The sequence below is a fragment of the Lissotriton vulgaris genome, chromosome 6, assembly GCF_964263255.1.
Source record: "Lissotriton vulgaris chromosome 6, aLisVul1.2, whole genome shotgun sequence".
Classification (NCBI taxonomy): domain Eukaryota; kingdom Metazoa; phylum Chordata; class Amphibia; order Caudata; family Salamandridae; genus Lissotriton; species Lissotriton vulgaris.
Genome location: NC_141694.1, coordinates 74,989,163 through 75,012,929, shown reverse-complemented (window position 1 = coordinate 75,012,929; position 23,767 = coordinate 74,989,163). Strand labels below are relative to the sequence as shown.

Sequence of the window (23,767 nt, the reverse complement as noted above, 5' to 3'; positions counted from 1 at the left end):
GGGAATACTGATCAAGTACACGGGAAATACTCTGGATTGCTCCAGAAACTGCCAAGCTTTTAACTGAAAAAAGCAACAATTCACTAATAACCTATGCTGGCGCCTCAAACACGCATTAACGCGTGGGCCAGGGAAAAATCTATCGCAACTGCAAATGAAACAGCTGCCTTACAACAAATTGTGCAAAGTAATAAGCAAACCAGCTACAAAGCACATGGCCAGGAATAGCACAACAACACAGGTAATATGCAAACAATTACCAGTGACTACGGCCACTTTCAAAACAGTGTTGTTCTGCTGCAGGGCATTGCAACATTCAGAATCACAAATGCGCGCAATATTGCAGCTTTACCTACGGGGCCTCTGCAACCTCTAACGTGGCAAGACTATGTTAATCCCTGCTACAAGGGATCAAGAATAAATAGCATTAATCTTGCACGCATAAACACAGGGGCTGGGGCTACATGTGGACAAACACATACAGCCATGCACCTTTCACTTTATAAAAGTTACACCCATGAAGGGCAGAGTAAAAGGAAAATATTCGGGTTTGCATTTGTATGCACCCAAGAGATATACAGTCAGTCCTTATTACAGCTTGAATACATCCCCGCATACTAACCCACATCAAAAGTATGGTATATATTATATATATATATGTGTATATATATGTGTATTTATATATATATATATTTATATATATATATATATATATATATATATATATATATATCTAGGTATTTCAATGTATAGGGATACATATATAGATATATCCAAGAGGAAAACTCCCAAAAAAAAGATATACATGTGTATATATGTTTGTATGTAAACATCCAACTTGTCGCCAGCAGCCGTCGGCAAGCAAACAGGTACACGGACTGCAGTCAATCACCCAAGCCAGACTTCTCTTTTTCAAAAAAAGAGTTATTTCATTTCCGTGGTGGTGGTGGTGCTAGTCATCAGACGCGTTTCGGACTGGCGTCCTTGCTCACTGATGATATATATGTACATAGGTACATTCAAGTATAGGGGTCTAGCCAGTTTTCGTATAGGGCTGTATGTATATATGTATGTGTGTGTGTGTGTGTGTGTGTGTATATATATATATATATATATATATATATATATATATATATGTATTTGTGTGTAGAAGTGTAGTTATGTATATGCGTATGCATGCAGGCATATACGCTCCACTTACCAGTAACACTCAACGCATGGCGCCTATGTAAAATATACAACATACATAATTTTTGAAATGGACAGTGCTGCAAATATGACACTATGCATACTCTAAGCACAATTGAGTCTCACTCAGCAAGACTACAAACCCAAGATACATGTACATGTCTACGCACGCTACACAGCATTTCTTTCACCAATGCAATATGTACTTACAGCACAACATTATGTTTGCTTCAATAACAAAGGTGATTCAACTTCACTAAATGGGCTGATCACCACGAGAGGGGTGGGTTTACCACAACCACACTCGCCTCACACACACTATGGGTGTGGCGAGCCCAAAAGTTGGAAGACTTCTCCTACCATGGAGACTGATCATCACATCATAAGGGAGCCGGCAGCTCTTCAAAGGGAGTTAGCCATCAATTCCAATCACAGAAAGCCGGCAACTGAGGTTCACTGCGGCCTTTCTGAACACCGTAAAGAAGCCGGGGGCTCTTCAATGGAGTTCACCGAGACTTCCAAAAGTATCCAGTATGGCCGGCCAACTGCAGTTGACCGCGACCATAAAATTCGCCAACCACAGTGGGGGTGCACACTCTACCACCATGTGCTGCACCTACACACAGTAACACGAAACACAAACAAATCAATACCTCAAACATTGCATATGCCCACCATATAGCAAAGCAGGTTGACTGGGATTATGTATGAACACCTACCCCAACTGTGGCCCACCGGAGGGGGCCTCCTACTCATCACAAGGTATAAGGGCAAACGCAACACACACCTAACCAGGTCGTATTCCCCTTACAATTACCATTAGCATCCGTAAAGGCAGAATGGACACAAAGCATGGTGCAGTTCTTCAGGCTTCCTGCCTACATGATAGAAACTACACATGGTCTGCACACAGCACAGTGAAATGTTACGGTATTTCTCCCTTGCACGTAATCACAAGGCAGCTCAATTCCAAATAACACCAGGCAATAGCCTAATAAGAATTAGGAGACCATTCGCAAGTAGTTAGCCAAAAGGCCCACTGTGCACAATACACTTAAAGGGCTGTCGCCTTCCTTGAACCCAGGGGCCAAACTATGTCCAGGACAACTCCTGTACTGGTCAACATTTGGATATACCACATGGGTGGAGTATTCTTCATAAGGAAAGGATAAGCGCACACATATGTGGGCTTCTACATCAAAATATATATATTAGATATTTAGCTGGTATAGCATCAGGTACGTTTATATGTACAAGCTAAGACAGATAATAGGGTGAGGCCTTTCTTTCCTCTACCCTCTTTTCTCTCCTAAGAACATTAACAGGACGCAAAAGCATGTAATAGTGCCCATGTTCTACAACACCATAACCACGGAAGGGTGGTAACAAATTTCATCAGGGCATCAGCATACCCCTGCAGTGGTCTGTGGTTACCAAGGTGAGCATCAGACAAAAAATAGATAGTCACGTAAATCAGCCAGGCACCCCAAAAAACCATTAAGCCATATCGACTTATGGTAATAAAAACCAGCCCATTGCATCAAAAATTAATACAAAAAAGAGCTAGTGGATGGTAAAGACCATAGTAAAAATAGGACACACAGAATATAACAAGGAAATCAGGTGTTAGCCTACACAAGGAAGAATGGGCCTATAACATTTAACCATTTCAATAAAACATCCAATGGGGTTGTTCCTGGTCACATCTAACATATTTAAAACAAATACAGATTTATACGCAAAGGAGTACGTATATGGGTACTTTCCTCAAAGGAAAGCCATATGGATACCTACTAGGTACACACAACTAACCACTCTGGTTCTCTCAAAAAGCAACAAATGGTACTCTTAACCATTTGTGTCTTTTTATTATCTTAGGGGGAACAACTACACTTCACTCCCTCCTCCACAATTACAAAATACTGCTACGCAACCGATGCACAGTATTGTGAATCTTGAAGACGTCTATGCTGCAAAACGAAAATATTACTTACCTGTAAGAATAGTTTTGCAACATAAGACTCTTCTAGATTCACATACGACCCTCCCTCGTCCCCGGCGAAGGGGAAGGAAGGAAAATAAATAACAACAAAGTAAATAAAAAGAGAACTCAAGCATAACCCCTACATAAGAATAGTACATAAGTACTTCCAAGGGGTAACAAATAGCTAAAGCTATGTCTCCTTTTTCAATATTACAGACTCAACTCAAGCATGTGGTTAACCGACTGAGATTGAAAAACAAAATGTTACTTGCAAGTAAAACTTTTTTTGCGGTTAATGGTCTGTTATGGATTCATGCATGACTCTTTCAACTTGAATAGGGTGAGAAGTTATGAAGATTGAACCATTGGTGTGCTATGACGACGAACTGTTCTGGAAAGGGAGTTATGATGAGATCAGAGTGATGTCACGTAGATTACAAGCATACCACCTTTGAACGCCCACCAATGCTATTTTTGTGTTTTGTTGAAAATGTAGATCTGTGTCGGGTATTGGGGGTGGGAGATGGTCAGAGGAGTGTTTATAATAAATACCAGAGCGGTTACAGAGGTTAGGAAGTGGGTGGTGCTGGGTTGGTTAGTTCTTGTGACAATAGACTGGTACTGCATTTTTATTTCACATTCCTTCCAGTAAAGGACATTTTCAACAAAGTAGCCAGCAGCATTTTGCATGTTGGGATTTGTAGTTTTGCTTTTTCAGTTGTCGGCATGAATCCGAGCATGCAGTCTGCTGGCTAACAAGCATGGGCTGGAAAAAGTGCTGTTTGAGACATGATGGCACTTATCACATGAGTAGAGAGAATGTAGGATACACCATGAAGTGTTAGGATTCTGACCTACTGGATGTGTTCGAGTACCCTGTCCTGCAACCTGCTCTTTCATTTTCCTTTTTTCCTTCTCCCTCCTGACATCCTAAACCCGCCACCCTCTCTAGGTGTGTGTTTCTTCCGGATAACGGTGCATTTTTCGTGAACTACGTCATCGCGTCCGCTTTCATTGGTAACGCCATGGACCTGCTGCGTATTCCCGGCTTGCTGATGTACATGATCCGCCTGACCCTCGCCCGATCGGCTGCTGAGCGGAAGAACGTCAAGCGGGTATGTAGGGAGTCCATGCGCCTTAACAGACTGGGAGACCATGGGGAGGGACGTTCAGGGTAGGAGGGTACACATGCACAGACATACAGATACCACAGAGTCATCAATCATGCGTGGGATAAGAACATGCATACAGGTCAAATATACCAGTCAGTGAATTTGAAATCAAACAGCAAGAGTTCTGTAGGTCTTTCCTTATGTGGGACCCACCAACTTCTTTCAGTGCTATATAAAGAACTCTGAAGATCAATGTAGTGTTTGTGTAGTGTTTTGCTTTCAGGGTTGTTATGGAATAGAGAAGTCGTCACAAAATGCCTTCTTTTTTGCTTTTTTCGAGCTGTATTTCAGGGTGGTGTTATGAGAGAGTATATTTCAGGATACTGTATCTCAAAGAGATATCTTCTTTTGTGAGACAGCCCAGGTGGATGTATTTACAGTCTCTTTTTCCAGGAGAATGTGTCCTGTGGGAATTTTCGGATGATTTACTTCTATCTCAAGAGCATGTTTCTTTTGTGGCACTGATGTCTTTCATGTTGTTACCATTTCTGCAGTATTTTCTACCACTTTTGTATAATCTGAGAGCCTTTTGCAAATGGTTCTGAAATTTCCATCAACCAGTCGTGTATGCTTCTTTAGTTTGCATGGGATTGTTTGACTCGCTTAGTAATGATTTCAATTGCCTATTGTTAGAGTAAAAATAGTTTGACCCTGACAGTGTTCTTTGTAATGTGTGTGGGTGGGTGGATTTCCTAATGTACTTTTTTTCATTTTTCATTGTGATAGGTGGTGATGTGGGTCCTTTGGCCTGTTTGAGAATGGTGACTTGTAAATGTTATCGGAAAGGTGCTGGATAGTTGGTATTGTTGGGAGGAAGTTGGGAGTGCTCTTGGGTACCAACATCACCAGCCATATGGTGTATCAGGGTTATTTTGAATTTGACTTAGATCACCTGTCCAAAATGTGCTGTTGGATGTTAGTATGTTGTGCGTCATGGTTACATGTGCTTTTGTGAGTGCTGGGATATCTACACAGTGATTATCAGTACTGTGTTGAAGTATGTAATGTGGCGTTTCTAATGTATTCTGTTGGAGTTATGTGTGTGTGTGTGGCTTCCTGTGCTGAAGCTTTCATTTCTGGTGTGGCAGGCCTTTGGGCATTTCACATGCTTGGATGCATCTACATAGCGTCAACCTAGCAAGAGAGGCAATGAGGCACTGTGTGTTGGAAGCATCTACATAGCACCAACCTAGCACTGTGTGTGTTGGCACCAAAAGAGCCTAATCACACACAAGCATAGTATGCGTTATCTAGACATCACTCCCTTCTAAAGTGCTAGCTGCTGGCACTGAGCTCTAGGTGGCATGTTATCTGGGCAAGATCATTGTAAGATCAACAAATGTAACATTGTAAGATCAAGTAGCCTCTTATTTGGATCTTGACTCTCCGAGGAATAGTGTGGGCTTGCAATAAAAGGCTTAATCTAGGAAGTGTGCAGAATTAAAACAGAATCGCACCCAGATAAACATACAACAAGTGTGTTTGCCCAAGCACAGCTATTTGAAAAGGAATAGCTCCTGGTTTACTCAATTTTGAGGAAGTACCTTAAAATGATAAACTTAGCAACAAGCCCCACAATTGCTAGCACACTTTTCCTAGACATCTTTATAGGTGTTTAACGTTTCTCTGTCATTTCAACCTACACATGGTGTTATTAAACATGTGAAATCTATCAGCAGTAGTAAAGGTCTCGAGGATGGGTGGGACCAAGTGTCCTGGAGCACCCTCAAAGTGGTAGAGGTAATGGTGCATGAGGATGTCAGCCTACTTGTTGCGCCTGTACTTTTTATGAAAAGCAAATTATATACTTGATTGGAAAGATGCTCTGTGGTAGGCATTGTTGTGTGGAAGTCAGCAAGGGCTGCTGAGTACCCTGACAGGAACCCTCGTGGCATACCTGTGCTGTGTCGGATTTGTGTCACGGGTTCTGTTCAGTATGTTCTGTGGGATACTAGTGTGTGGCGAGTCATGGTGGCACGTGTGGTTGCGAGCATGGTTATAACTAAACAGAAGACATATCTGTACTATGCTGAAATATTTAAGGTGGTTGGTCTAGTGTGTTCTGTTGGACGTTTGTGTGTTTGTTGCCCCTGTCCGTAGCATTAGATGCTGCTTGGTTTATTTATTTTTAAATTTTTTTAGCGCGAACTAGATCCCTGGTTGCTTAATGCCACCCAAGACGAAGGAGTGGTTGAGCCCATGCGATACAGGTGATAGTGTTATAAAAGTGCAATCCCAGTAGGTTTGGTAATCCAGAATGGGACATGCGCAGAAGGTTTTTGAAGGTGGGAATTCCACCAAATGAGTGAAATAACACCGGATAAGTGAAATAGCAATGGTAGTAGCAATTTAAGTTGATGGATGAGCGCATTTTAAAATGCAGGGATTGGGCGTCGGGCTGTACATTGTTGCTGTGTGTGAGAAATATCAACTGAAAGAGCAGAGGAAGAGGATGTGTTCTCCCATACAACTTTCTTTAAAGCCATTGTGTTCAACGGATTTACATCTCAAGCAGGCGTGCTCCAGTGAGAAGCTATTTTTGAGGAGTATATTTCTTCTGTGGAGCTATATCTCAGGTCTATATGTTCTGTGAGGGGGAATATCTCATGAGGAAGTTTATTTCTGTGGTTGTATTTCTCTAGGGAGCTATATTTCAGTAAGAGATACTTCTCTGTGAAGCTATATATATCAGGGGGATGTATTCTTCTCCAGAGGATGTGCTTTTGTGTGGAGCTATATTTCACAAGTATATCTTTTCTATACCTCAGGACTGAGTGATTTTCTGAGGGGCTATAACTCATGAGGATTTTTTCTAAATAAGTCTATGTAGAATTGTTTCTCCATGGAGCTATAATTCAGTACCCTGTGCTTTTCTGTGCAGCTGTATGTCAAGGTGGTGTTCTAATGGAGCTATAACTCTAGAAGTTTTTTCCTCTGTAGCTATATCTTAGGAGAATGCGTTCTTGTGTGGAGCTGTCGTTCAGGAGGATTTTTGTTCTGTGGAGCTTATCTCAAAAGGCTGTTATTCTTTGAAACAACACGTCAGGAGGATGTGTTCTTGTCTGAAGCTACATCTCAAAGTGGGTGTGTTTTGGTGGTCCTAGATATCTGGGTAGGATATATATCTGGCTCTTTATCAGGTGGATGTGTTGTTCTTCAGTTGGGATATATTTCAGTTAGTCCATTTCCCATGAGGATGTGTTTGCTGTAGTATTAGATCTCCGGTTCAGGTGTTCTGCAGTTTGTGTTCCAGGATGATGTGCTTTTGTGTAGCATTATACCTTGGGAGGATAGTTTCTTCAGAGTAGCTTAAACTCAAGGAGAAGAATGATATGTTCTGTGGACCTGTAGCTCAGGCGGACGTGCTTTGTCTGGGATTCCACACCCCACACTTGAGCACGTCTTCCTGAGATGTAAATCCGTAGAACAACACATCGGTTTTACATAGTGGGAGAACACATCCTCATCCTTTGCTCTTTCAGTTGGTATCTCCCACACTCTGCAAAAATGTCTGAGATTCATTTAATTTGCCTGTCGGTGTCCATTTCAAGGACTGGGTTCTTATGTAAAGTTGGGTATGGATTATTTGTTCTTTTATGGATTTGTATTCAAACTGTAGCATCAACATATTGCATGAATTTATGACCACAATGAATCTAGTATTGGAAAAGTATTTTTATTGTGCAGTATGTGTGTGGGAGTTGGGATATTTTTGAAAAATATTATTTGAGATGGAACATTTGCTCAATTAAATTGCGTAGTAATTCAAAGTATTTGGCAAGGTATCCTTGGTACGTTAATATTATCAATATAGTTCCCATTCTACTTTTGATATGGCTTTGCAATACATATGTTATTTGTAAATGTTTTATTTTATTTGTGATGATTTTTTTATGATCCGTATAATTTTCTTTAATACTTGATTGGTGAAAGGTGACAAACATTATTCATGACGTTTCTGCAATCAACCCTTTCTTTCTAAATAGGACAACAATTTAATTGGCGATAAAAATGATTTACAAGTAAATCATAACTTTTTCAAACTGATAATACCTTTTCCTTAAATCTCAAGAGCATGTAAGCTCTTTGGCATTGATGATAGTGTTATGAACGTAATTAATAACTGGTGGCCAACCGTTAACAAACTTTTTGAAAATTCAACAACATTAGTCCTTTTTCATTACCAAAAGATTTAGGACTGCCTGGTAAAAATAAAATGATTGTATTTTCACTGTGATCCTCGCTTCTTAATATTCATATTTTATTAGAATTAAACATGTTTTCCCATTTTAAAAAGCCGTTTCATAATTTCTAGCAGTTAATAAGCATTATTATTTTGTTTAGTTTATGTGAAAATACTTTTCAAGATAAACTCTATATTAATATTGCATAAGTACTGTTATATAATATACATTTACTTTTGAGTATGCCATCTAATTATTTCTTGATTGACCTCATTTGGTATTCTTTATTAGGTTTTTCTAATAAATATTGTGAATAATTCTCCTTGCATGGAAGAGATTTGATAGACATACACCCTTGCCACATATGATCTGTGTGGACTAATTTTCTTCACAGTTTTGCCTCAATACAGTATAAATCTTTAGGCAAAGTTAATTTTCAATATTTTCTCCATAAGTACCCTTTTAACAATGTGTTTCATTCACCATGAAAATAAGATAGGAATATTGAAGAAAGAAATAACATTTTATAATCTTCGTAACTGTTAAAAACTTTTGTTCACTGTTTTTGTTGTTGAATAAAATAGTTGCATCTTTTTTAGGTTATGAAGGGCGTTAAACTTTTAATTAACGGTCTTCCGAATGGAACATTGGTATTTCATCCTGAGTAAGCTACTTAGTATTTTTCCAAAGAAATAAAATGTAATTGTAAATAAGGTTATTGCATAACATTGTTCCAAAAAAATGGATTATTCTGGGAAATGTGTCCCTTGCCATAACTGGTAAACCAACTACTCTAATTTCTTACTTTCACAAAGTGCAAAATTCTGAATACCACCAGACAAAAATACATTTTGCACACTTTCTAGAAAGAAAAAGAAAACAATACTTTTTCTTGGTTTACTTCAGAGTCCTTGGTTTGTGTGGTTGTATCTCATTGATTACACCTTTTGTAGTCGAGAGGTCTCTAACTGCATCTCCTGTGGCAAATAGCCACCTTATTAAAATTTAAGTTGTCATAGATGCTTGTTTAATAGTGTTCTGTGAAGGAGTTCTTACCTAAGCGTTGTGTCAATGATCACGTCTCCCATTGACTAAAGTCCATAGCCGAAATACCGAAATGCTGCGGCACCGGTTAGATCAAGGTGACACGGCGGCCCTCATTTTACTTGACCTCAGTGCCACATTTGATACAGTGTCTCACACTGTTCTGCTGAGAGCCTTGCAGTCCTTGGGTACAGAGGGCTTAGCCCTACAGAGGCTTCATCTTTTTTTTAACTAACCGTTCTTTTCTGTTTTTTTTCTACCACTGCCAGCTCTAAATCCCATTTTTCGCCCTATGGAGTCCCCCAAGGCTCTGTGCTGAGTCCTTTGTTTAATGTCTACGTTCGTCTTCTGGCAGATGTTGCCGAAGATGCTGGGTTGTCCCTATTTTTCTATGCTAATGACTCACAGATAATCTTTTCTCTTTCTTCATCTAAGGAATCTGAATCATCTGCTCTTCAATTTGGTCTGAGGAAAATTGCATCTTGGATGCAAAATAACTTACTCAAACTAAATGGAGACAAAACTGAAGTCATGGTCCTAGGGAAACAACAGGATCTCTGGGGACCCCAACACTGGCCCTCTGAAATGGGTGCCTTACCTCGGCCTGTACATCAGGTTCGTAATCTGGGCTTCATCATCGACAACCATTTGTCTATGAAACAACAAGTCACTAAGGTGGCTTCAACTTGTTTCACCATTCTAAAGTGGTTAAAGAAAATTCTATGGATGATAACCCTCTCTGATCGGAGAACAGTAGTACATGCCCTGGTTACGTCTAGGCTGGACTACGGCAATGTACTTTTTTTGGGCTCCAACAATGCTGTGATACATAGACTGCAGGTGGTACAAAATGCGGCTGCCATATTCCAAAGACTGTGTCAGTCTCTGGCGTTCCCTGAGATCTTCATTGGCTAAAGGTGGAAAATCGAATCAAATTCAAAGCTGTGAGCTATATATTCAAAATCAGAATTGAATAGGCTCCGCAATATTTGCAATCTTTAGCTCAACTCTATAAACCTTCATGTCCTCTGCATCTCTGCACAGTCTAAATTTATTATCCCCAGATTCAAACTCACTTGCATGCGTGGTCGGTCCTTTTCTTACCTGGGACCTTTCTATAGAACGCTCTCCCTATTTCTTTGCGGGAGGAAACTGTTTATGGCAAATGCCGCAGAAATTTGAAAACATGGCTGTTTAATCTGTAATTTTCTTTTTTGTTTTCCCCTCACCTACCAGGATGGCGCCGGAAAACCTCTTGGGGTAGCGCGGCTGCCCTATTAATTTAAATAACACAACGTAGCCCAATTCACAAAAGAAGTCTTCCAAAAGTTAGAAATAATATCCTGTAGTATTACCTTTATGTTTTTGTAGATTTCTGACATTAAGGATCTATTAAGAACCCCAGGGTTTCTCTGGGAAATCTACAACAGTTAATATTTTTGAGAAGTGCGTACACTTCTTAAAATGTACTCGTGGCTTTTCAACTGGGCGTGAAATCTGCATAACCTTGCATCCTTTGGTACTGTGCCCTGACTGTGTGTGTAAGTTTCTTGGGTTTCTTGGAGTTGGCCTTCTGCGCTGCATGTCATTATTTTGGTAGGTTATGTGGTGGGAATAGTTAAGATGGTTGTTCCTGAGTGTTTTAACATGCCATAGTAGGATGTTTACTAAGGTGGGGGGATTTATTTATTCAAGGTTATGAGGCTAGTAGGAAAATTCTGCCTATTTACAACGGTCATTCTATGCGCTTGTTTGACTTGAACCCTGCCTGCTCATCCCAGTCTGATAACTTTGCAACATCTTCTGTCTGCTTCACAGCACCAGGCATACGAGTTCCAGTTCGGTGCAGCCTACGCTTGGATGATGTGCATCTTCACCGTTGTCATGACGTACAGCATAACCTGTCCCATCATCGTGCCCTTCGGTAGGTCTGCCTGGCACAGCCAGACCTCACAACACATTCTGTGTTCTTTGCAGTTCACCGCACTGCAGACCCTTCTCGCTTTTGTTTTCATGTACGAACTGTGGCTTGCTGGGATTGAATATAGGTTGATGTGCATTTGACCAGAGTAAAATTGTGATGGCTGACTCCCCTTCCTTTTTGTAAGACTTGCAAAATGAGTGCAGTGGAGACAGGCAATCCACTTATCACAGTGCATTCATGCCTCTGCAATCAGAATTCTGCATATAAAGAAGATTCCCAATTTATTTTTCATTTCCCCGTTGATTGTTGAGATCTTTGGATGGAAGTAACTGCTACCTGTGAGACATGCTAAGGGGGACCTATCTGTGTGAAAGAAATCATGGTAAAATGCTTGTGAGATTAGAATCTGCTTATAATGCAGAGTCACATTGTTTTCTCAAAAGATTTGTTAACCAATAATAACCAGGACATTTGGGGTCTCTGTTCCAGAACAGCGCGCTCTGCTTCCTGAGAGTCAGAACCGTGCAGTTGAGAAGATAGAGAGAGACTGGCACAGGGAGGCGAGGGATCAGACAGTTGGCATGAGGTATCAGACAAAGAGAGAGAGAGAGAGAGAGATGGAGAGGGATTCCGCAGGAGACAGTCAGTCAGGACAAAAGAGAGTGAAGGAGCTGAAAAGGGAGCGGTTGAAGGACACAGCCCAGGTCTGTACGGTAGGTGGTGCAGTCTGGTGTTTAGGCTTGTGGTTTGGAGTCTGAGCTGCCAGAAGTCTTGTGGCTGCTGGACAGCTATGTTTGTCTGTAGGACTGCCTTGATACGCCCTCCGAATCCTGCCCTTTCTGATAAACCAAAGTCTCTTGGAAGGCAGTGATTTTAGACAGTGCACAAAGGTTGGGGGGCTCTGAGAGCTTTAGCTGGGAGACAAAGCATCATGTGTAGTTCTCAAGGACAGGTGAAAAGTCTGAAGCAGAGCTGTGTCCTGTAGACAGTCTCTCATTGAAGGGGACCATCTTCAATTCACGTACTCTTGACTCTTGGCCTGACCGTGCAGACACTCACAGCTGGCTGGAGGATTTCCGCCTCAGTTTTCTGCCAATGTCTTCATCTCTCCCTGCCTGGCACTGCTGGGTAAATGGAGAGGGTTTTCTAGCAGAACTTGCTAGGGTGTCAGACACTCCTCACTTCATGCATGGTGCCTCTTCTTTTCCAAGGTCTCTTCCCAGCTGCACGCAGGTCTCTCCATATATGTCCCACTTTCTCACACTGGAGCAAATTAAGGCGAACCTTGCAAGACCCGGATTGGGTGAAACTACAAGGAGGCAGGCAAGCCTGCGTTGACTAATTTCGATCTCGCCAGATAATCATAGACAAGCTCCCAACGACAAAGATGCATTCTGTCTATTGCCAAACCTAACACAAAGGTGATCTCCAGTGGCCAAGTACCACAACATTTAGGCTTTATCCTCACTACTGTAGCATGAGTATAGGGTGGCCGTAAATCTCAATGGCCGGATGTTGATAAAGCTTTCGTGAGCAATCGTTGTCCCACTTAGTGTCAACCATTATTCAAGACCTTTTCTACCCCCGTTACTAGCAATACAAACAGACTGGCTAAGAACATTTATGTTTATGACAAAAGCCCTGATTTCTGGGGATCCTTTGCTGGTTAGAGCGGCCAGGAAGGAATACCTCAATGTACAATTATTGGCCAAACGTGAGTGGGAGGAACAGCATTGGCAGGACTTATCCACTGCTGTAAACAGTAGGAACCCGAACCTCTTTTGGGACCTGATCAATAGATCTAGACATAGGAAATCGCAACCATTGGCTGTGCATATAACCAGCCAGCAATGGTTTGACCACTTCTCATCCCTTTATGGTGGAAATGAGGAAACAACTAGCCCTGAGGTAGATAGTTTGAGGGTTGGTGATCCCTCTGGGGTGGACGATTCTCCATTTACGATCATAGAAGTAACGACGGCGATCAGGCACCTAACCCCAAAGAAAGCAGCTGGACAGGACGGGATTCCTGGAGACCTGTTGATAGCAGAGCCGCAGGCTTGGGCAAAATTAATCGCCACAATAATGAATTTGATCATCAGGGGTCACCAGGTTCCAGACTCTTGGAAAGGGGCAGAGGTAGTAACCGTGTACAAGAAGGGGGCAAGAGATGACCCTGCGAATTACAGACCTATTAGTCTGATAGACATAATCCAGAAAGTGGTCGGCAGGGTCATCATCTCAAGAGTAGGAGATTGGATGGAGGGGGCCAGTATTCTCTCTCACCTACAGGCGGGGTTCAGAAGAAAGGTAGACACGATGGACCAGGTCTTTCGCTTTTTTGTTATCTATTGGAAGGAAGTCACCATCAAGAAAGGCAGTTTATATATGGCCTTCATAGATCTCAAGACGGCATTTGACCTGGTCCCCTGGGCAAAATTATGGGAGATTCTAGGTGAGATGGGATTCCCGAGTGGTCTCCTGAACCTTATCATAAAGCTCCACGAGGGGAATTATGCGAGGGTTAGATGGGGATCCCAGGGACAATTGACAGAGAAGATCCCTGTGCGGAGAGGAGTACGCCAGGGTTGTGTTATGGCACCGACCCTCTTCTCCCTTTTCGTGAATGGAGTGGTGGACCATCTGAAGGGGGAGGAGACGGATGCCCCATCCCTGGCGGGGGAAAGAATCCCCACTCTACTCTTTGCCGACGACACCATATTAATCTCCAAATCCCCGGTGGGTCTACAAAAACTCTTGAACCGGTTTAGCTCCTTTTGTACCGACCGAGGCTTAACCATCAATACCTCAAAAACCAAATTGATGGCATTCTCCCCCTCTAAAAGATTTAAAAATAACTTCTTGCTTAATGGTGTTCCCTTGGAGCTGGTTGAGTCCTTTGATTATCTTGGTGTCCGGATAAACAGCCGAATGACTTGGAAGGATCACTTGGCCAAAATGTTACTCAGTCATCAAAGAGTATCGGGGGTGATCCTGAGGGAATTCCGTGAATCAAGTAGTAAACCTGTTTCCCCGGCCATGGCCATATACGAGGGTCAGATCCTCCCAGCTGCATTATATGGCTCTGAACTTTGGGGGTTCGAAAATGTATCAGATCTATCGACAGCGGAAAATAATTTCCTAAGGAAGGTGGTGGCTCTTCCTGCTTCCACCCCACTAATTCCCCTGAGATTAGATCTGGGCAGAAGAGCACTAAAGGACTTGGTAAGGCTATGTCCGTTGCTCTTTTGGACCCGTTTAAGAAGAACGGAAGAGCTCGCAAAATATGCTGAGGGGTTGGACGATCTTCTTCTACTGGATACGGGGAAAAAATCGGATGGCTGAATAAACTGAAAGACCTAGTTCTTAAGTTAGGGCTAAGAGATGCTTGGGAGTCACAATCGCCGCCACCAAAGGATGTGATCAAAAAGTTATACTGGGACTGGGTTCAGAGTAATGTGTGGAGGGCCATGGAAGGGGGCTCACTCACGGACCAATTTTTGCTATTTAAATGTGTGAGGAAATTGGAGTCCTTCCTCGACCTGATAACTAAACCCTTTGATCGCGCACTATACTTAAAATTGCGATACGGGACGCTTCCGGTGCATGACTTTACGGTGAGATGGTCAAACTCTGGTGCCCCCCTGCGTTCATGCCCTGGCTGTGCAGCACCAACTGAGTCTGTGGCCCATCTATTTTTTGCCTGCCCAGCTTACAAAGGGGCGCGCAAATTCTGGCTGAAACCTGTGTGCAGGGAACTGGGATTGAGGTGCCATAGTCAGGCTCTTCGTGTACTCTCTACGGACTCTTCATCTCCCTTTATGATTTGTGGGGTAGCAAAGTTCTTGGGAAGTGCATGGAAGACGCGATCCCGCTTACTGAAATTTCAATCGGGGGGGGTTAACGGTCTGACGCCATATTTGCTAGTAGTATTTAGTGATTGTGTTGCACCTTATTCTTTTATTTGTATTTTAAATATTTTATTGTGTATTGGAAATGTATTTTATATGACTTCTTTTATGGTGATTAAGTTGCCGAATAAAGATATTCAATCATCATCACATTTATGTACTGTGTTACTAAACCTACTTAGATGTTAGTAGGTGTAGTGAACTTCTCATGTGACAGGCTGTCTTTACCCCATGCATGAAGACCTTGTATGTCCATCTGTGTAGACTTGGATTCATTGAGACAGCCAGGCAATGGCTCCCCAGCCTCACGCCACATGCATTGCCACGACTGTGCTTCATTGCAGGCTTGTAACTCTTTCTTTCATCTATTCAGGCCTCTGCTCCCTAGCTCTTTACTCACTCTTTTTATGTGATGTTTATATGGTGTGACCCTAGCTGAAAGACCCCAGAGCACTGTATAGGGTCAAAGGCAGTTAATGTGTGGTAGGAGGCATTGTATTGCATCATGATGTTGTGTTGTTGAAAGAGGTGTCTTCAGCTCTCGCCTGAATAGGATCATTTTTGGGGCAGTCCTGCTGGATACAGGGATATCACTCCAGATCATAGGTGCATAGATGTAGAAGGCTTTCTGGCTTGCATGTCCTCTTTTTTTCATATGAGGCAAGTCGAAACCCAAGCCCTTCTCTTTAGTCAAGATCTGAAGCATGTTGTGCAACCAGTAAGCACCATCTGTTCCTCCGCAGGGTTGATGTACATGCTGCTGAAACATCTGGTCGACCGATACAACCTGTACTACGCGTACCTGCCAGCGAAGCTGGACAAGAAGATCCACTCCGGGGCGGTTAACCAGGTGGTGGCAGCTCCCATCCTCTGCCTCTTCTGGTTGCTCTTCTTCTCCACGATGAGAACAGGTGAGTGCCAGGCGAGTGATGAGAAAATTATGACCTAGTGTTCTAATATCGATGTGGCCGAGTAATGCAGCTTCCTTGAGTTTGTACTTCGGACAACAGTGCACAGTTCTATGAAGGGTTTCATTAATACATATCAGTCATTGCATCGAGGTACGTACATCAGGAGTTCCTTAACTTCTCCAGTAAGTTGATAAGCATAGTTTTTAACATTCACTCCCACAGATACTAACACACACGTTTTAGTTCCAAAAATGAATCACATTTTTTTAAATAACATATTTTCAAATAAAAGTAGAGTACATAAACATTTATTTCAATTAAAATAATTTAGGTTTAATTTAATTTTAATTTATGTAACTTAATTGAATTCATTTTATTTAACATAAATCAATTTTACATTACCTATCCCTGAACCCTCAAAGCTGCTTCCTACCATTGACCCCTACCCATCCCTGAATCCTAATAACTCCTTACTACCCCTAGAGACTATCGCTCCCCGAATCCTAAGAACTTCACACCCAGCCCTAAATACTACCTATCCCTGACACCTTAAAACTCCTTACTACTCCTATAACCTACCCATTCCTGAACCATAAAAATTCCTTACTTCTAATAGACGACACCCATCCCTTAATCCTAAAAAGTCTTACTTCCACTATATGCAAGTTATAATTGAACCCCTAAAACTCCTTAATAACCCTAAACACTATCTAGTCCTGTACTCTTAAATCTCCTTACTACCCCTATACACTTACCCACCCTGAATCCTAAAATCCTCCCACAACCTTAAAAAAATTATAAAACTTAAAACCATATTTCTTTATATTAAAATATTTTTTTTAAAATATTTAAATAAATTAAAATTTCTAGGTATTAAATAATACTGTTAAAAATGTGTTTGGTATACAATCATTATTTGAAATAGAATTATTTAAAATCAAATTACTTTGTTTTTGTTTATTTATATTTAATTTTCATCTCAACTAAATTTAACATTTTATTAAAAATTAAACAAATATAAACCTAACAATAGATATATATACACACACAAATTGTGTGTGTGTGCTTGTGTGTGTGTGTGTGTATATATATATTTATATATGTGTGAGAAAGGCTGGTGCCTTGGTTGAAACCCATTACAAAAGCTGTTTTTACCGGATTAAACATGGTGTTTTAATTTGATCCTGAGCTGCGTCGGAGCCTGTTTCATTTTATTTTTTTAATACATATTTTTTTATTATATTTTTATTAAACTTAGTGACAGTCATACAGAAATTACCGATTGATAATATTGACTGGTTACTTATCATGGTACAGTATGCAGAGGTCAGCAAAGCAATTACATTAATAAGTCGCATCCCTGTCCACATTCCTGCGCATTTCTAACTCCACCACTCGGGGATACACATATGTCATCTCTATAAACATTCTGTTTGGTCCATTTTCTAGCCCATTTTTTCGGGCACCCGAGCCTGTTTTGTTTTGAATGGATTTTAAACTGTGTATATATATATATATATAATGTATGTATGTATATATATATATATATATGTATATATACATGTATATATAATATCTTATATGTTAATTATGAATCGAAGTTTCCATTGGAAGGGAGTTTTTTGTTTTGCTAATAACTCTGGTGCCATGTTGCTAATCTTCATGAAACATTCCAAAATAAACTTCATAAACCTCAGCACCTTCAGGGAGTGAACCGCCAAGCGTGGGCCTGAGAAAAAGGGGCGTACTAGAACACTTTTTGCACCCTTCAATTACACAATGATATTGAATAAAACAGCTGAAGAGAATTACTACAAATTCGGCAAAAGCTAGTTATTTATATATAAAGCAAGCTTTTTGTGATTTGGTATTGAGCCATTTTAGAGAAATTCAATTCTAAAAATAGCGATATCTGTTGCAGTGGAGTCCTGCGGGGAAAGACCTACCAAAAAGCATTCCCATGGGACTTCCGCCAGACTGAGTGATGTGAGTGTCTAGCTGCAAACTGAAGATTCATGTTGTGGTAGTCATTACAGTTCTCAACGACTTGGATATACTGACTACCTCTAATGTCCTCCCTCCCCCACCAATGTGGTCCCAAAAATAAATAAATAAATGTAGGTTGGGGTCCTGTGGCTGGTTGGCCACTCAAGGTTTTGGCTGTAGGGCCTGGCTGCAGACCTAGGGCCAGCCCCACGCCAAGCACGGGCGTTGGTGGGGGAGTGGGGTTGACTGCCCACTAGTGGTTGGGTGCTGCACCTGTCCTGCCAACCTCCTGCAGCTCATTGCTTTTGGCAGCCCCACTGTTAGGAGAATGGCATGTCCACAGGCTAGGCACTGCAGCTAAACCCTCTCCTCACCCCCTGCTTTGCATAGCAGCAGACATATATTAACAAAATATTACGTTAGGTTAGAAAAAATTATTGAAATTCACTAGAAAAAAAATCTCTAATAAAAAAAATAACTTTTAAAAACAAAAAAAAATGAAATTCACCTGTTACAAGCAACTAACATAAGTATAACCACTATGATGCACTGCTTATGACTGTATATATTGCATTACTGCTGACATCTGAAATCTATAGCGGTGCAAGTTATACTTACATCACTTGTATACAGTTGGTGAATTCCAGTACTTTTTGGTTTTAAAATGTTTTTTTTTAATTTTTGGAAATCCTATGTATAACTTCACTTTAAAATTCAAAATGTATAACATACGGGCTAATATTGGGACCTGGTGACTTTGTAAAGATCTGTATATGCCACCAGTACCCTGAGATAGCAATATAGTGCCATATCACACATTTCAGCCATTCGTTATTTTTTATGTCATATGTTCATTGTGGGGTAGTTTGTTTAGAAAAGCTGTTTTCTTCAAAGTGCTGGTGACTGTAGACGCTGATTGGAATTAGAATGTTTAGGCTTTGTTTGCCTTTGTTGAATAAATTGTTTCACCAAAAATGTTGTTTCTATCGTACATGGATAAAAATACTGTTGACTCACAATGTGCCATGTAATTTGCTTTTTGGTCATATAATTTGGCCATTTTTGCCACATAATGCTAATAACTCTGACTGTCTTAAAGCTTTGTAGAGTGACTTGGGTGCTGTCAATATAATGAAATTCATATTTCATAGGCAACTATGAAATATTTCCTATATTTCATGTTTCCGTGTGTAATGAGTTTTTATACCACTGAGTTTGGTCAATAAAAGTACAGAAACCTGGAATATGTATATAAATGAATGTGTGTATATATATATATATATATATATATATATATATACATATATACAGGCTCGTGTGTCAAAAGAACACTAACCACACTCGCGGGTCTTCTGGTAAGGGCTTTATTTCCCAACAAGTAGCTCGATAGCGTGAGAGCAAAGGTACAAGGTTCGTGATGCAGTTCTGGTTCGTCAATAGTCCTGACGCGTTTCGAAGGCGGCTGCCTTCTTCTTCAGAGGGTGACAAACTGATTCTCAGAGTGGTAGCAGGAAGGACATTTCTTTATCTTTGACACGCCCCTGGATGGGCGCCGTGCCTTCTGGTACTTGTATTCCTGCTGTAGTTCTTTAACGCTTGATGCGTCCGAGTCCTGTGTTCTCATATGTGGTGAAAGAGCCCCGGCCAGGAAACCCCTCGCCTGCCAGGCGGCGTCATGGTGTTGGAGCAAGGGGTACGTGTATGAGCATATCCCAACAAGCTGTATGCTCGCCATTTCAGGGCTCCTTCCATCCGTCGTGTGGCGGTGCCCAGCGCAATGCAGGTTCACTGCGACGCTCAATCCCCATCAAGGCGCTGTGCACTCTTCAATGGCGGGTGCGGAAATGAAAGGTGATGGGACCTTTCAAATATGCAGGCTCGTATGTCAAAAGAACACTAACCACACTCGCGGGTCTTCTGGTAAGGGCTTTATTTCCCAACAAGTAGCTCGATAGCGTGAGAGCAAAGGTACAAGGTTCGTGATGCAGTTCTGGTTCGTCAATAGTCCTGACGCGTTTCGAAGGCGGCTGCCTTCTTCTTCAGAGGGTGACAAACTGATTCTCAGAGTGGTAGCAGGAAGGACCTTTCTTTATCTTTGACACGCCCCTGGATGGGCGCCGTGCCTTCTGGTACTTGTATTCCTGCTGTAGTTCTTTAACGCTTGATGCGTCCGAGTCCTGTGTTCTCATATGTGGTGAAAGAGCCCCGGCCAGGAAACCCCTCGCCTGCCAGGCGGCGTCATGGTGTTGGAGCAAGGGGTACGTGTATGAGCATATCCCAACAAGCTGTATGCTCGCCATTTCAGGGCTCCTTCCATCCGTCGTGTGGCGGTGCCCAGCGCAATGCAGGTTCACTGCGACGCTCAATCCCCATCAAGGCGCTGTGCACTCTTCAATGGCGGGTGCGGAAATGAAAGGTGATGGGACCTTTCAAATATGCAGGCTCGTGTGTCAAAAGAACACTAACCACACTCGCGGGGCTTCTGGTAAGGGCTTTATTTCCCAACAAGTAGCTCGATAGCGTGAGAGCAAAGGTACAAGGTTCGTGATGCAGTTCTGGTTCGTCAATAGTCCTGACGCGTTTCGAAGGCGGCTGCCTTCTTCTTCAGAGGGTGACGAACTGATTCTCAGAGTGGTAGCAGGAAGGACCTTTCTTTATCTTTATGACACGCCCCTGGATGGGCGCCGTGCCTTCTGGTACTTGTATTCCTGCTGTAGTTCTTTAACGCTTGATGCGTCAGAGTCCTGTGTTCTCATATGTGGTGAAAGAGCCCCGGCCAGGAAACCCCTCGCCTGCCAGGCGGCGTCATGGTGTTGGAGCAAGGGGAACGTGTATGAGCATATCCCAACAAGCTGTATGCTCGCCATTTCAGGGCTCCTTCCATCCGTCGTGTGGCGGTGCCCAGCGCAATGCAGGTTCACTGCGACGCTCAATCCCCATCAAGGCGCTGTGCACTCTTCAATGGCGGGTGCGGAAATGAAAGGTGATGGGACCTTTCAAATATGCAGGCTCGTGTGTCAAAAGAACACTAACCCCACTCGCGGGGCTTCTGGTAAGGGCTTTATTTCCCAACAAGTAGCTCGATAGCGTGAGAGCAAAGGTACAAGGTTCGTGATGCAGTTCTGGTTCGTCAATAGTCCTGACGCGTTTCGAAGGCGGCTGCCTTCTTCTTCAGAGGGTGACGAACTGATTCTCAGAGTGGTAGCAGGAAGGACCTTTCTTTATCTTTATGACACGCCCCTGGATGGGCGCCGTGCCTTCTGGTACTTGTATTCCTGCTGTAGTTCTTTAACGCTTGATGCGTCCGAGTCCTGTGTTCTCATATGTGGTGAAAGAGCCCCGGCCAGGAAACCCCTCGCCTGCCAGGCGGCGTCATGGTGTTGGAGCAAGGGGTACGTGTATGAGCATATCCCAACAAGCTGTATGCTCGCCATTTCAGGGCTCCTTCCATCCGTCGTGTGGCGGTGCCCAGCGCAATGCAGGTTCACTGCGACGCTCAATCCCCATCAAGGCGCTGTGCACTCTTCAATGGCGGGTGCGGAAATGAAAGGTGATGGGACCTTTCAAATATGCAGGCTCGTGTGTCAAAAGAACACTAACCACACTCGCGGGGCTTCTGGTAAGGGCTTTATTTCCCAACAAGTAGCTCGATAGCGTGAGAGCAAAGGTACAAGGTTCGTGATGAAGTTCTGGTTCGTCAATAGTCCTGACGCGTTTCGAAGGCGGCTGCCTTCTTCTTCAGAGGGTGACGAACTGATTCTCAGAGTGGTAGCAGGAAGGACCTTTCTTTATCTTTATGACACGCCCCTGGATGGGCGCCGTGCCTTCTGGTACTTGTATTCCTGCTGTAGTTCTTTAACGCTTGATGTGTCCGAGTCCTGTGTTCTCATATGTGGTGAAAGAGCCCCGGCCAGGAAACCCCTCGCCTGCCAGGCGGCGTCATGGTGTTGGAGCAAGGGGTACGTGTATGAGCATATCCCAACAAGCTGTATGCTCGCCATTTCAGGGCTCCTTCCATCCGTCGTGTGGCGGTGCCCAGCGCAATGCAGGTTCACTGCGACGCTCAATCCCCATCAAGGCGCTGTGCACTCTTCAATGGCGGGTGCGGAAATGAAAGGTGATGGGACCTTTCAAATATGCAGGCTCGTGTGTCAAAAGAACACTAACCACACTCGCGGGTCTTCTGGTAAGGGCTTTATTTCCCAACAAGTAGCTCGATAGCGTGAGAGCAAAGGTACAAGGTTCGTGATGCAGTTCTGGTTCGTCAATAGTCCTGACGCGTTTCGAAGGCGGCTGCCTTCTTCTTCAGAGGGTGACAAACTGATTCTCAGAGTGGTAGCAGGAAGGACCTTTCTTTATCTTTGACACGCCCCTGGATGGGCGCCGTGCCTTCTGGTACTTGTATTCCTGCTGTAGTTCTTTAACGCTTGATGCGTCCGAGTCCTGTGTTCTCATATGTGGTGAAAGAGCCCCGGCCAGGAAACCCCTCGCCTGCCAGGCGGCGTCATGGTGTTGGAGCAAGGGGTACGTGTATGAGCATATCCCAACAAGCTGTATGCTCGCCATTTCAGGGCTCCTTCCATCCGTCGTGTGGCGGTGCCCAGCGCAATGCAGGTTCACTGCGACGCTCAATCCCCATCAAGGCGCTGTGCACTCTTCAATGGCGGGTGCGGAAATGAAAGGTGATGGGACCTTTCAAATATGCAGGCTCGTGTGTCAAAAGAACACTAACCACACTCGCGGGGCTTCTGGTAAGGGCTTTATTTCCCAACAAGTAGCTCGATAGCGTGAGAGCAAAGGTACAAGGTTCGTGATGCAGTTCTGGTTCGTCAATAGTCCTGACGCGTTTCGAAGGCGGCTGCCTTCTTCTTCAGAGGGTGACGAACTGATTCTCAGAGTGGTAGCAGGAAGGACCTTTCTTTATCTTTATGACACGCCCCTGGATGGGCGCCGTGCCTTCTGGTACTTGTATTCCTGCTGTAGTTCTTTAACGCTTGATGCGTCCGAGTCCTGTGTTCTCATATGTGGTGAAAGAGCCCCGGCCAGGAAACCCCTCGCCTGCCAGGCGGCGTCATGGTGTTGGAGCAAGGGGTACGTGTATGAGCATATCCCAACAAGCTGTATGCTCGCCATTTCAGGGCTCCTTCCATCCGTCGTGTGGCGGTGCCCAGCGCAATGCAGGTTCACTGCGACGCTCAATCCCCATCAAGGCGCTGTGCACTCTTCAATGGCGGGTGCGGAAATGAAAGGTGATGGGACCTTTCAAATATGCAGGCTCGTGTGTCAAAAGAACACTAACCCCACTCGCGGGGCTTCTGGTAAGGGCTTTATTTCCCAACAAGTAGCTCGATAGCGTGAGAGCAAAGGTACAAGGTTCGTGATGCAGTTCTGGTTCGTCAATAGTCCTGACGCGTTTCGAAGGCGGCTGCCTTCTTCTTCAGAGGGTGACGAACTGATTCTCAG

At 43.1% G+C, this 23,767-nt stretch overlaps 1 protein-coding gene across 3 annotated transcripts in view; it reads left to right on the top strand.

The window, feature by feature from the left end:
* The window catches only part of TMEM63B (transmembrane protein 63B), a 383,550-nt gene that overhangs the window by 340,263 nt on the left and 19,520 nt on the right, over positions 1-23,767 (top strand). For all 3 annotated transcript variants that reach the window (XM_086925945.1, XM_086925947.1, XM_086925946.1), the window contains 3 exons: positions 4,125-4,287; positions 11,391-11,496; positions 16,151-16,318. In XM_086925945.1, coding sequence (XP_086782071.1) covers positions 4,125-4,287; positions 11,391-11,496; positions 16,151-16,318 — 437 coding nt within the window. The remainder of the gene's footprint in view (positions 1-4,124; positions 4,288-11,390; positions 11,497-16,150; positions 16,319-23,767) is intronic.